General features: G+C 43.6%; 1 protein-coding gene across 1 annotated transcript in view; it reads left to right on the top strand.

Moving 5' to 3' along the window:
* cdan1 (codanin 1) overlaps nt 1-14,693 on the top strand; it is a 123,874-nt gene that overhangs the window by 56,617 nt on the left and 52,564 nt on the right. Inside the window, exons 8-9 of the mRNA XM_055640901.1 lie at nt 6,314-6,389; nt 13,375-13,495. Coding sequence (XP_055496876.1) covers nt 6,314-6,389; nt 13,375-13,495 — 197 coding nt within the window. The remainder of the gene's footprint in view (nt 1-6,313; nt 6,390-13,374; nt 13,496-14,693) is intronic.

The raw sequence follows: 14,693 nt of genomic DNA on the forward strand, positions 1-14,693 counted from the left end.
TATGCTCAAACCTTTGCAGTGAACAACACGTACCAGATGCCTTCCCAATTGCTGTATGTTTTCCTTCAGTGATAGACATCCAGTTCTCATTACATCTTCACTTTTGCTAATCTATTGCCATTCAGATAATATCTTTCTGCTTTTGGAATCAAAGGCATTTTAGTTTAATTTGCCTACGTTACATCTCCAACTAGTTTTAATTGTGCTGCAGCCTTGTGTCACTGACAAACTTGGAGATGTTACATTTAATTCCTTCAACAAAAAACTCTGATTATATATGGTGTATGGATTCTGCAAACACCATTAATCATTGCCCTTTTATTCCAACTGTTTGTTTCTTCTCTGTCAGATATTTCTTAATCTACACCAGTATATTACCCCAATCCCAAAGAGTATTAATTTTGAAACACTATTCACTTTTGTGGATCCTTATCAAAAGCATTCTGCGTCTAAATATACCACATTCACTGCCTTTTCTTATCTATTCTGATTATGTCCATTAAAAAACCAGTTGATTGATTAATTAAGATTTCCCTTTGATAAGCCTATGCTAACTTTGTCCAACCTTGTTAATGTTTTTCAGGTGTCATGTTATTGAATCTTTTATGTTAATAATAATAATAATAATACATTTTATTTATGGGTGCCTTTCAAGAGTCTCAAGGACACCTTACAAAAATTTTGCAGGTAGAGGAAAAACATGTAAGGGGAATGAAATAAATAGTAGAGACATGACTAGTACACAAAGTAAATACAGAATTCAATACAAAACACAGTATGAGGCAATTAATGCACAGATGAAAAGGGACGGCACGCCTTGAGTGACTGTGGCTGTAGCAGAGGTGCGGTTGTGGAGAGAGATGAAGTGGGATCTGTTGGAAAGGTAGGAACGGAGCCAGCTGAGTGCAGAGCCTTCAATGCCGAGGTCCTTGAGTCTGGTGAGCAGGATGTTATGGTTCACTGTATCGAAGGCTGCGCTCAGGTCGAGGAGGATGAGGATGCTGAGGGAACCAGTGTCAGCAGAGGTGAGGAGGTCGTTGAGGACTTTGAGGAGAGCAGTTTCTGTGCTATGGAGGGGGCGAAAGCCAGATTAGAGGGGTTCAAGTAGGTTATACGCAAGGAGGTGGGAATGAAGTTGCGACGCAACGATACGCTCCAGGGTTTTTGAAAGAAAGGGGAGGTTTGAGATTGGGCGGTAGTTAATGAGAGAGGAGGGATCAAGACCAGGTTTCTTTAAGATTGGTGTAACAGCAGCAGTTTTGAAAGCGGAGGGGACAATTCCTTGGGACAATGAGGAGTTGAAGAGATTAGTGAGGTAGGGGCAGAGAACGGGGAGGCAGGACTTCAACAGGGGAGTGGGGAGAGGGTCGAGGGAGCAGGTGGTGGGTTTGGAAGAGCTGATGAGTTTGGAGATTTCAATAGGGGTGACCAGGTCAAACTGGGAGAGGAAGCAGTGTGGAGGAGGGGTAAGGAGGTCAGTGGAGATGTTGAAAGGAGGGGCCTTGGTAGGTGTTGGAGTAGATGCTGGGGAGTCGGGTACAGGGGATAAACATTGATAGATGGTGCTGATTTTATCAGTGAAAAAGTGGAGGGATGAGTTGCAGAGATCCGGAGTAGAGGTAGGGAGAGTGATTGCTCGAGGCTTGAGGAGGTTGTCCACTGTGGAGAAGAGGGTTCTGTGGTTTAGGCAGGGATCAGTGAATATGGAGGAGAGGTAGGCAGATTTTGCAGCAATGAGAGCATCTTTGTTAGACACTAGAATTGTACCCACTGTTGACGTTATGGTCTCTGGACTGTGACTACTTGTTTTAACCTTTGTGAAAATAGTATAGTTGCTTATAGCATTCTCTAATCTAAAGGAACTGCTCAGAATCTAAAGAATTTTGGAAGTGACCACGAATCCTTTTAGTTTCTGTGCTGCTTTCTTAAATTCTCTGGAAGGCAAATTATCATGTCTCTGGGAATTTGTACGCCTTTATCCCCATTAATTTCTTACAACTGTTTCTTTACTAACCCTGCTTTCGCGTCCTTGTCCAGGAATTTACTGAACTAATGTCTCAGTGATCTGAAATTAGAATGCCATTTTCACTGGTGTAGTATTATGGTGTTATTTTAAGAATGGAAAATAATAATTTTGATTATTTGTGGGTTTTAAAGTGACATTCATTCATACACAGGGAGGAAATGCCTGATTCCTCCAGGAAAAGGCTAGATAGATGAGAGGCAACAAATGATGTATTTTTCTCATTTCAGAAAATTTAGTGCCAAACATTTTTTTGGGAGCTGTTCTTTCTGCTACAGCTGTTGACATCCAGGAGAGGAACATCAGTAGACGATTTGGAAGATGACGTGGAATATGCTCCTGAGACAAAATGTAAGAATTGTGCAGTGGGAGGATGTAATAATTATATTGATATACGCTTCACTCCAAATGCAATCATGTTAAACAAACTCTGGAATTGCAGAGAATTGCAGGGGGGGGGGGGGGGGAGGAAGAGGCAGAGGAGAGACTGTGGGCTGTGGGAAAGCTGGGAAGGAGAGGGGAAGGAAAGGAAGGAGAAAGCAAGGACTACCTGAATTTGTCCCTTCCCACCCAAACCACCCCCTCCCCTGGCAGTTTCCCTTGCAACTGCAGGAAAGCTACACTTGTCGCTTTACCTCCCCCCTCGACTCCATCCAGGGACCCAAGCAGTTTTTCCAGGTGAGGCAGAGGTTCACCTGCACCTCCTCCAACCTCATCTATTGCAACTGCTGTTCCAGGTGTCAACTGCTCTACATCGGTGAGACCAAGCGTAGGCTTGGCGATCGCTTCGCCCAACACCTCCGCTCAGTTCGCAATAACCAACCTGACCTCCCGGTGGCTCAGTACTTCAACTCCCCCTCCCATTCCCACACTGGCCGTTCTGTCCTGGGTTAGAGTGAGTCCCACCGCAAATTGGAGGAACAGCACCTCATATTTTGCTTGGGTAGTGTACGCCCCAGCGGGATGAACATTGCCTTCTCCAATTTCAGGTAGTCTTGGCTTTCTCCCTGCTTCCCCTCCCCTTCCCAACTCTCCCACAGCCTACTGTCTCCGCCTCTTCCTTTATTCCCCCCCCCCCTTTCCCGACATCAGTCTAAAGAAGGGTCTGGACCCGAAACGTCGCCTATTCCTTCGCTCCATAGATGACCCGCTGAGTTTCTCCAACATTTTTGTCTACCTTAATAATAAATATAATACTTTTGAAGTATAGATATTGTTATTGTGCAAGACAGACAGCAGTCAGTGTGCACACACAGATCATTTAAATGGCAGTGCCAAAACAAAGTAATCATTGTGATCTTGATAACATAATGGAAAACGTGAATAAGGACATCAAAAGGATAATGCAAATCATATGTGATTGTGATTACAGATTTATGGTTTTGGATCCAAAGGTGTCAGCCTTGATAAGATGCAATGTGAAAGGCATTAGAGACCAACATGAATACAAGCAGGGTTCATGGGGCAGTTCTTCTGCTATCTTCAGTGCATTGCAATCACAGACCTCTGCTGAGAATGCAGTTCACAGCACGAGTCTGAAAGCAGAGCCTTTTCTGGGGCAGATGACTGTCTGCAGTGAGAAACAGTGTGAACAGCAACGATACTCTGCTCACCAGCTGTGCAGCTTGCCGTTAATATTAAATGTGTTGATATCCTCCCAAAGTTTCAGTTCCCTCCCCATACTCTAAAAATGTGTGGGTTAGCAGGTGACCACAGTAAATTGCCTGAAGTTGTAGATGAATAATGGAATCTAAGAGTGGCGGGAGAGTATGGGGAGGCTAAAATGGGTTAGGATAGGATTAATGTAAAATTAAACGCTTGTTATTCACCAAGGACTCAGTGGGCCAAAGGGCCAGGTTCGGTGATGTGCCTGTCTAAAGCTGTATAAAAACAGGCTCTTACCATTCTGGCAGTGGTTTTTCTATCATTTACTTTGGTGGGGTAAAGTTGGGATGCTTGTGGAAGTTCACCATGTGCTATTGGATCCATGAGAAGTTGCAAGTGCGGGTGAACGGTGACCAGTATACCGTTGATCAAGAGGCTGGTGAGCTCCACTATCAGTTCCAACTTAGATCTTAGCAGACGTGTCCATTATTTCTAATGACATAAAAAACGGACTGAAATATCTTTCACCAAAGTTCTGTTGTTGAATTCACAATAGGAGCATGTAATTGGAACAGACTTGTTTAAAATCATAGCAAAATGTAGATGCTGGCACTCTGAAATAAAAATGCTAAATGCAATTTTGTTCGCTGCCTCAAAAAGGCAGCCAACATCATCAAAGACCCACACCATCCTGGCCACACACTCATTTCTCCATTGCCATCGGGAAGAAGGTACATGAGCCTGAAAACTGTAATGTCCAGGTTCAGGAACAGCTTATTCCCTACAGCCATCAGTCTATTAAACATGACAACAAATAAGCTCTGAACTACAACAGACTTATTATTATTGCACTATATTTGTTTGTTTATTGAGTATGTGTGCATGTGTGTATATATACACACTGAACTTTTTTTCTCCTGTTATGTACTATGCTTACATATTCTGTTGTGCTGCATCAAGTAAGAATTTCATTGTCCTATCTGGGACACATGACAATAAAACATTCTTGACTCGACTCTAAATGCTGGAAATAATCAGTAGGTCAGCTGCATCTTTGGAGAGAGAAGCCATTAACATTTCAGGTCAAAGATTCTTTGTCAGAATTGCGAAATGAAGGAGAACAAATTAGTCTTAAGTTGCAGAGAATGTGGGTGATGGATGGGTGAACAAACAGAACATTTGATAGGGTGAGGCAAGACCCTGGTGATAAGTTGTTGATTTAGTCATCTGGTTAATGATAATGAAGACAGCAAGAGGAAATATGAAAAGGAACATGTGAAAGCTGTGCCATGTAGGCGAGTGCTGCTGGAAATGCACGGTCAGTGGAAAGAGTAAAGCTGAGTATATAATATATGGATGGATACACTCTAGCAGAACTGTCCAGTTCTAATGCAGATTTTAAGTATACAGACCTCCAAAATCCATTTAAAAAAATCCATCCATCCCATCTTCTGTAGGGGCAAAAAAACCATTCTCTTAGCTCCTCCTCTCAGCACACCTTCGGCTCACAATGTTTGTGCTGAACATGATGCAAGTTAAATCTCTAATCAAATCCACTACATTTGGTGTTTAAGAAGGAACTGCAGATGCTGGAAAATCGAAGGTACACAAAAAAGCTGGTGAAACTCAGCGGGTGCAGCAGCATCTATGGAGCGAAGTAAATAGGCAACGTTTCGGCCCGACACGTTGCCTATTCAAACTGAAGAAGGGTTGCATATTCGTTGCCGAAACGTTGCCTATTCAGACTGATGAAGGGTTTCGGCCCGAAACGTTGCCTATTTCCTTCGCTCCATAGATGCTGCTGCACCCGCTGAGTTTCTCCAGCTTTTTTGTGTACCCACTACATTTGGTGCTTGCAATATGATCTCCTCTCTTTAAAGAAATCAAAAGTAGATTGGATGACTACCATGTCCAGTCTACAGGTTCAACCCTGGCCTTCCAGTGTCCTGTCACTTTAAATATCCATCCGACCCTTGCTCTAAACTGTTTGTGGCCTCCTGCGCTATTCTAATGAAGCCCAAGTAATCTTCAAGAACAGTTCTCTTTCATCTGGGCACATTGCAGCTTTCCAGACTTGGTACTGAACTCAACCAGTTGAGATAACTTGCTTGCTCTGTTTATATCAGAACAATTTCTTTGTGTAGCTTGTCTATTTATTATATTTACTTAATTTCTTTCTCTTCTGCTACTGCCTGATTTGCTGTACATTTCACAGTTTTTTCCTCAGGTTTTTGTTTTCTCCCTCTCATAGTTCCAGCAGAAGGAACGATGTTAAAGCCTAAGCATAAGTCTCGGTGTCTCTAATTTCTTTGGTGACTAATCTCTGATTATAACGTATAAAAATCTCGACAAAATATCTGATCTGTCAGGAATGCACTGCAATTTTTATTTATGTCTTAAACTGAAGCCCTATCGTTCTTGTCAGTTGATAAAGAAGAGCAAGGGAGCTCCTTGCATTTCCTACTGTGGCCAACACCACAAAACCAATTATTTGATCATTGTCAAACTGCTGCTTTATGGAGCTTGCATATAAATTGACTGATGAATCTCACTCGATACAATACCATCTACATTTCCAAACAACCTCCACATCTGTAGGGATGACTTGGTTGTGAAAGTACAAGATAAATATAGGTGTTTAACTCGTACTTTTTCCTTTGCCTAAAGTTGTATTTTATTTTTCAGTTGTGGATGTGCAGTATTTCAGAAGTATGCATAATTGCATCTATTTTGCTGTCAAAGTTCTGGAAAGACAGTTCACGTGAGTTACTTACAGTATTGTGCAGGTTGGTCAATTTGTTTCAAATTTTGGATTTGATCAAGAAAAAGTAAAGACAATTAGGAAAGAAATGGATACATTTACAAGGGATTTTGACAAGCATTAGATGGGGAAGGTGTGGAGGGGTGCAGGCCTAATGTAAGCAAATGTGATTTGCATAGCTAGGTCTCACGGATTAGCAAGGACAAAGTTGGCTGAGAAGATTAGTTTTTGTGCTCTATGATTCTATGATATATAGCACAGAAGGCGGCCATTTGTCCGATTGTATCTATGACAGTCACAAAATGACTGCCGTATTACCCGGCGAAGAAGGCATACCTGCGTCGAAGACACCCCCATTTTGAGTTGCTACATTTTGAAAAAAAGGCTGGCGGGTCAGGATCAAGGGTTTGGTTCAAGGAGGCAATGAGGACCGGGGAACCTCCATCTTCACCTATCCCACAATGCGCTGTGCCGTTCAGGTCTGAGGGACGGGGACTTCCTGGCTTAGGGAGATCACATAACGGGGAGAGAAAGAGCTCGGGACAGGGCAGCCAGCCTTCCACCCAGTAACCAACCACCACCACCACCACCAGTTGTGCCTGTGCCGAAGGACACCGTGGCTGGCTGGCGGGCAGAAGGCGCTGAGGTGGTGGCCGGTACTGCTGTTTGGTCCCGGTGGCCACTCGCAGCCACCTGAGCTACTGAGTGAGTTGCTGGCGTAATCCCTGACCTCCTTCTCAACGCTCCTGCCCTCCCCGCAACTTTACCTCTGGTGGCCCAGCCAGGTTTGCTACTTTGTGCAGCCCAGGCTGTGCTGATCCAGGCCAGTCTCCCCACGCGCTGTGGAAAGGAACTCTTTCGTTCTTGATGTTGCTGTACCAAGGGATAGCCAAGTCTATTTGTCTTGGCTAACAACCTAACCTTCAGCCTCCAAGACGCAAGTACATTTTCGGGCATTATTTTAGGATAAAAAATAGCGTCTTCTTCGCCAGGAAATACGGTATTTAGAGGATTTACACTCAGCATCTCCTAGCCCAGAGCCTTTTGGGGTGAAGAAATATCAAGTTCTTATCCAGGTACTGGTGGTAAGAGGAATGAATTAACTTATCTGAAAGTATGAAGCTCTTTATGGAGTAGATTTATAGATTTGTACAGAATGGAAACAGGCCTTTCAGCCAACTACATCTATACCAGCCATCATCTAACTATACTAATCCCACTTGCCTGCATTCATTTAATATCCTTCTAAACTTTGTCCGTTCATGTACCTGCCCAGAGGTCTCGTAAATATTATTACTGTTCCTACCTCCACCATTACCTCTGGCAGTTCATTCGTGAAAAATTCACCCCTCAGATCTCATAATCTCATGACAAAATAAGAGAATTAGGCCATTTAGCCAATTGAATGTACTCCGTCGTTCAGTCATGGCTGCTCTATATTTCCCTCTCAACCCCATTTTCCGGCCTTCTTCCCATAACCTTTAACACCCTTACTAATCAAACACCTGTCAATCTCAGCTTTAAAAATACCCAAAGACTTGGCCTCCACAGCTGACTGTGGAAATAAATTCCACAGATTCACCACCCTCTGGCTAAAGAAATTCCTCCTTATCTCCTTTCTAATCGTATGTCCTTTTATTCTGAGCCTGTATCCTCTGGTCATAGACTCTCCCACTAGTGGAAACATCCTCTCCGCATTCACTCTACACCTTTCATTATTCGGTATGTTTCAATGAGATTCCCCTCATCCATCTAAACCTCCACGAGTACAGGCCCAGAGCTATCAAATGCTCACGACACATTAACCCTATCATCCCCAGGATCATTCTTGTAAATTGCCTCTGGACCCACTCCAACGTCAGCACGTCCTTCCTCAGATATGGGCCCCAAAACTGCTCACAGTACACTAAATGTAGGCCGACCAGTGTTTATATAGCTCAGCATGCCATTCTGCTTTTATATTCTTGTCCATTCGAAATGAATGTTAACAATACATTTGCCTTCCTTACTACTGATTCAACCTGCAAATTAACTTTTGGGAATCCTGCACCAGCACTCCCAAGTCCCTTTGTATCTCTGAATACTGAATCCTCTCCCCATTTAGAAAATAGTCTACATCTTTATTCCTACTACCAAAGTGCAAGACTGCACAATTTGCCATGCTGTATTTCATCTGCTATTTCCTTGTCCACACTACTAAACCTATCCAAGTTCTTCTGTAGACTCCCTGCTTCCTCTACAACTACTGTCCCTCCACCTATCTTCAAATCATCCGCAAACTTGGCCACAAAGCCATCAAATCCATTATCCATTAATACATAACGTGAACAGTAGCGACTCCTGCGGAATACCACTAGTCACCTGCAGCCAACCAGATAAAGCTCCCTTTATTCCCACTTTTTGTCTTGTGCCAATCTGCCACTCTTCTATCCATGCTAGTATTTTCCTTCTAATACCATAAGCTTGCATCTTTATTAGCAGCCTCATGTGCGACACTTTATCAAAGGCCTTCTGAAGTAAACAACATCCACTGACGCTCCTTTGTCTATCCTGTGATTTACTTCCTCAAAGAAATCCAACAGGCTTGTCAGACAAGATCTCCCCTTTACAAAACCATGCTGACTTTGGCATATTTTATCATGTGCTAAGTACTTGGCAGCCTCACCCTTAATAGTGGACTCTAAAATCTTACCAACACTGAAGTCAGGTTAACCAGACTATAGTTTCCCCTCTTTTGCCTCACTTCCTTCTTGAACAGTGGAGTCACATTTGCAATTTTCCAGTCCTCTGGGACCTTCTGACAAGGGATTCTTGAAAGATCACTACTAATGCCTCCACAGTTTCTAAAGAAACCTCTTTCAGTACCATGGGGTGTCTTGCATCAGGTTCAGTTGACTTATCCACCTTCAGATCTTTTAGCTTCCCAAGCACATTCTCCTTAGTAATGGCAGTTCCACTAACCTCTGCCCATTGACTCTCTTGAATTTCTGGCACATTGCTGATGCCTTCCGCTGTAAAGACTGATGCAAATAAAGTATTAATCTTTCTCCCTTTATTGCCTTTTTAGTTGCCTTCTTGTTTTTTTAAAAACCTTCCCAATCCTCTAACTTCCTGCTAATATTTGAAATATTATATGCCTTCTCTTTTACTTTTATAACTTCATTGATTTCCTTTGTCAGCCAAGGTTGCCTCATTCTCCCCTTAGAATCTTTCTTCCTCTTTGGGATGAAAATATCCTGCATTTTCCGAGTTACTCCAAGAAACTCTGCTATTGCTGCTCCACGGTCATTCCTGCTATGGTCCCTTTCCAATCAACTTCAGCCAGTTTCTCCCTCATGCCACTGTTGGTCAACAGTGATATCGACATAAGGTACACAAAAATGCTGGAGAAACTCAGCGGGTGCAGCAGCATCTATGGAGCGAAGGAAATAGGCGACGTTTCGGGCCAAAACCCTTCTTCAGACTGATGGGGGGTGGGGGGGGGAGAAGGAAGGGAAAAGGGAGGGGGAGGGGGGCGGGGGGATGGGGGATGGGATGAGACAGCTTGAGGGTTAAGGAAGGGGAGGAGACAGCAAGGGCTAGCAAAATTGGGAGAATTCAACGTTCATGCCATCCGGACGCAAGCAACCCAGGCGGAATATGAGGTGCTGCTCCTCCAATCTCCGCTGTTGCTCACTCTGGCAATGGAGGAGACCCAGGACAGAGAGGTCGGATTGGGAATGGAAGGGGGAGTTGAAGTGCTGAGCCACCGGGAGTTCAGGTAGGTTATTGCGGACTGAGCGGAGTTGTTCGGCGAAACGATCGCCCAACCGCCGCTTAGTCTCCCCGATGTAAATCAGCTGACATCTCAAGCAGCGGATGCAGTAGATGAGGTTGGAGGAGATACAGGTGAACCTTTGTCGCACCTGGAACGACTGCTTGGGTCCTTGAATGGAGTCGAGGGGGGAGGTGAAGGGACAGGTGTTGTTTTTCTTGCGGTTGCAACGGAAAGTGCCCGGGGAGGGGGTGGTACGGGAGGGAAGGGAAGAATTGACAAGGGAGTTGCGGAGGGAGCGGTCTTTGCAGAAGGCAGACATAGGGGGAGATGGGAAGATGTGGCGAGTGGTGGGGTCACGTTGGAGGTGGCGGAAATGGCGGAGGATTATGTGTTGTATTTGCCGGCTGGTGGGGTGAAAGGTGAGGACTAGGGGGACTCTGCCCTTGTTGCGAGTGCGGGGATGGGGAAAGAGAGCAGTGTTGCGGGGTATGGATGAGACCCTGGTGCGAGCCTCATCTATGGTGGCGGAGCCCGCCCTCGGGCTCCTCCTCCTCCTCCCTTTTTCCTTCCTTCTCCCCCCCCCACCCCCATCAGTCAAAAAAGGACCCAAGCAGTCGTTCCACGTGCGACAAAGGTTCACCTTTATCTCCTCCAACCTCATCTATTGCATCCGCTGCTCTCGATGTCAGCTGATTTACATCGGGGAGACTCAGCAGAGGTTGGGCGATTGTTTCGCCGAACACCTCCGCTCAGTCCGCAATAACCTACCTGAACTCCCGGTGGCTCAGCACTTCAACTCCCCCTCCCATTCCCAATCCGACCTCTCTGTCCTGGGTCTCCTCCATTGCCAGAGTGAGCAACACCGGAAATTGGAGGAACAGCACCTCATATTCCGCCTGGGTTGCTTGCGTCCGGATGGCATGAACGTTGAATTCTCCCAATTTTGCTAGCCCTTGCTGTCTCCTCCCCTTCCTTAACCCTCGAGCTGTCTCCTCCCATCCCCCCGCCCTCGGGCTCCTCCTCCTCCCTTTTTCCTTCCTTCTCCCCCCCCACCCCCCATCAGTCCACACCCTCAGTGATATCGGCATATCTGATTTCATCTTCTCTCTCTCAAACTGCAGGCTAAATTTAATATTATGGACACTACCTCTTTGGGGTTCCTTTAACTTAAGCTACCTAATCAAGTCTGTTTCATTACATAACACCAAATCAAAACCAAATTGGAGGAACAGCATCTCATGTTTCACTTGGGCAGCTTACAGCCCAGTGGTATGAATATTGATTTCTCTCACTTCAGGTAACCCAGGCATTCTCTCCCTTTCTATCGCTCCCCACCCAAGTCTCACCAGCTTCTCATTTTCACCCTACACACAGCTAATAATGCCCTGTTTCCTTTAGCATAGGGTTACTTTTTTACATATCTTTCATTCATTGTTCTTTATCTCTCCATATCACCGAATATATCTCTCAATTCCCTTGTCTCTAACCAGTCTGAAGAAGGGTTTCGACCCGAAACGTCTCCCATTCCTTCTCTCAGAGATGCTGCCTGCCCCTCTAAGTTACTCCAGCTTTTCATGTCTATCTTCGGTTTAACCCAGCATCTGCAAATCCTCCTTGCACACACCAAATCCAAAATGGTCTTTTCCCTAGTAGGCTTGACCTAAGAAACCATCTCATAGGCACTCCACAAACTCCTTCTCTTGGGATCCAGCACCAACCTGGTTTTCCCAGCCTACTTGCTTACTGAAATCCCCCATGACCACTGTAGCATTGCCTTTTTTACATGCCAATTGTATGTCCTGGTGTAATTTGTACCCTTGTCTCTTTTTAACCTCTTCCTTTCTGCCTCAGGTTTTAGATATCACAACCATGGGAAACAGACAGTTTCCTATCTATACCCTACCCTATCTATATTCTCACAAACCTACTTACCTCATTCATGTCACTTCTCAACCGCCTTCAGTCCAGTGAAAACAGCCTATCCACCCTCTCCATATCTCAAGCCCTCCTATCCAAAATCCTTTTGTAATTTACCAACCAATGTAATTTATAACTTGTACATGATGTCCCAACACTGGTTCACAATGTCTCAGTTGTTGAAGGCAAGTTTGCCTTATGTCTTCTTGACTGCCCTATGTTCCTGTGTTGCCACTTTTATGGGACAATATACATCTATCCTAAGGTCTCTTTATTCAAACACACCACTGCCACTCACTGTGTATGTCTTACTTCTCACCCCACCCATGTACACATCCAAATTGTTAATATATATATATATATATAAGATAAACCACAGACAGCACCGATTCTGCAGCACACCACTGTTCACAGACATCTAATCTGAAAAACAACCCTCCAAAACCACCTGCTACCTCCTTCCACTCTCTAGCTCCTACCATCAAGCTAATTTACTATCCAGATAGCTAGCTTACTCTAGATCCCATGTGATCTAACCACCTGGGCGAGCCTACCGTGTGGGATGTCATAGGCCATGCTAAAGTCCATATGAACGAAGTTTACCTCAGTGCTCTCATCGATCCTTTCGGTCGCCTTTTCAACGAAACTCAATAGCATTTGTGAGATATGCAATCCACCATACTGACTATCCGATGAAGATATTGCTGTTCTGTGTAAGGCAGTCTAGTGCAGCAGTAACCCTTCTGCCACATTTATCTCATGTTTGATGTTGATGTCCAACAAATTGTCAAATATGTAGCATGAAATGTAGCTGCATAAATCGGAGAGATGGCTTCATTGTCTTTACCCCATGAGAGACTAAACTGCAGAAGGCGTGACTTGGTGACATGATTATAGGTCATTGACCATTGTTCATGAATGCTGCCTGACCTGCTGAGTATTTCCAGCATACCCTGCTTTTACTTCTTAGATTGTTAGTTGATGCCATTTTTGAGGTTGTGGAGTGAGGTTTGGAGCTAGAGAAGAGAAAGAAGTGAAAACAAATGGGTTTCCTGAGCAGACTAAATACTAATAAACTTGGTACATGTGTTGTTAGTGTGTGAGGAGCAAGTTGGACCTGGTGTTCTTGCAATTCGTAGTTGAATTGTCTGCTTATGTTGCAATCTATGGTTACTTTTACCCAATATGGAGAAGAATTAATGACTGCTGTATTAATGACGGCATAAATAATAAGTAGTTTTAAAAATAAAACTGGAAATATATGAAATAATGTACTTTGAATTAATTTATTTCTTATTTCACTTTTTGTAGGATAATTTCATTTTTAGATAAAGGGACGATAAGGCTTCTTGGTGAGAATGACCGAATTGGCAAGTTCTCTCCCTCTTTACGTGAGCAGCTGACCCATGCCTATGAAGTCAGTACTGCCCAGGTGAGATAATGTATACCCATCTTTACTGTTGTCTGACAGGTTTAGTAACTTGAATGTATTGGTTTAATTGGCTGCTCGCTTAATTCTTCCAGTAAGTAGATTTTTTAGTGACTGGGAATATTCCATACTATTATTATTTATTGTCATTTGCTGCTTCCCGATATTAGAATTAAGTTTTAACTTTGAGACGTCTAGGTGGAACTCCAATAGGAGGGGAGTGAAGATTCAAAAATAATTTGTTGCCGTTATGATCTCAATCCATGTATTCCAATTAGAGTTTACTTTTTGTTCTCGAGCTCAAATCTATAAGATTGCTATTTCATTTATAGTCAACAAAATATTGGGGCATGGGATCAAGATTGTGGAGATATGGTAAAACAGTGAGTTGAGACAAGGGTAGAGAGAAAGGTATGAATATGGGAAATGACAAATAGACTGTGGCAAAATGGGATAGAGATTATAATCAAAGAATAAATCGGTGGACAAGGCAGGAGCTTACAAAAGTAATTAAAGAACAAAACTAAAGGCGCTCTACCTGAATGTATGTAGCATTTGAAACAAAACAGATGAACTGAGAGCATGTAGAAATAAATGTGATCTGGCCATCACAGAGATGTGATGTAAAATGAATGATTGGGATCTGAATATTGAAGGGTGCATCACCTTCAGGGAAGGCAGGAAGTTCAGAAAAAAATGTAGGAGTGACCATGCTAATTAACAGTCTTAAGAGCCACAGAAAAGGATGACCAAAGTAAATCAGTATGTGGAAGTGGTGTCGTTGGAAGATAGAATAGTAAAGGCAAAATGTTGCTTGTCAGAGTGGTGTGCAGGACTTCAAATAGTAACCATAAGCGAGGACAGGGTACAAGGGAAGAAATGATGGGGTTCTGTCAGGTAGGTACATTGAAAACCATGAGGAGTTTTTATGCATATATATTGGGAATTTCAAATGGGAGAAGGTAGGTCAAATGGCAAGTTCACAAAGTGTTTTTAGGTTTGTTACTTGAAACAGCACTTTCCAGCCTGATTTGCAAGATATACAATGAGTGGCCTGTCACAGGGATCAGATTATTTATAATGTAAATAAATAAAGGATAAAATGTTAGAAACTGAAGAGGCACGGAATCTAACACAAAAGCTGAAATGCTTGAAACATTCAGCACATGGGCAGCATCTGTGAGAAGAGAAACAGAATAAA

Source organism: Leucoraja erinacea, chromosome 9 (genome assembly GCF_028641065.1).
Source record: "Leucoraja erinacea ecotype New England chromosome 9, Leri_hhj_1, whole genome shotgun sequence".
NCBI lineage: Eukaryota > Metazoa > Chordata > Chondrichthyes > Rajiformes > Rajidae > Leucoraja > Leucoraja erinaceus.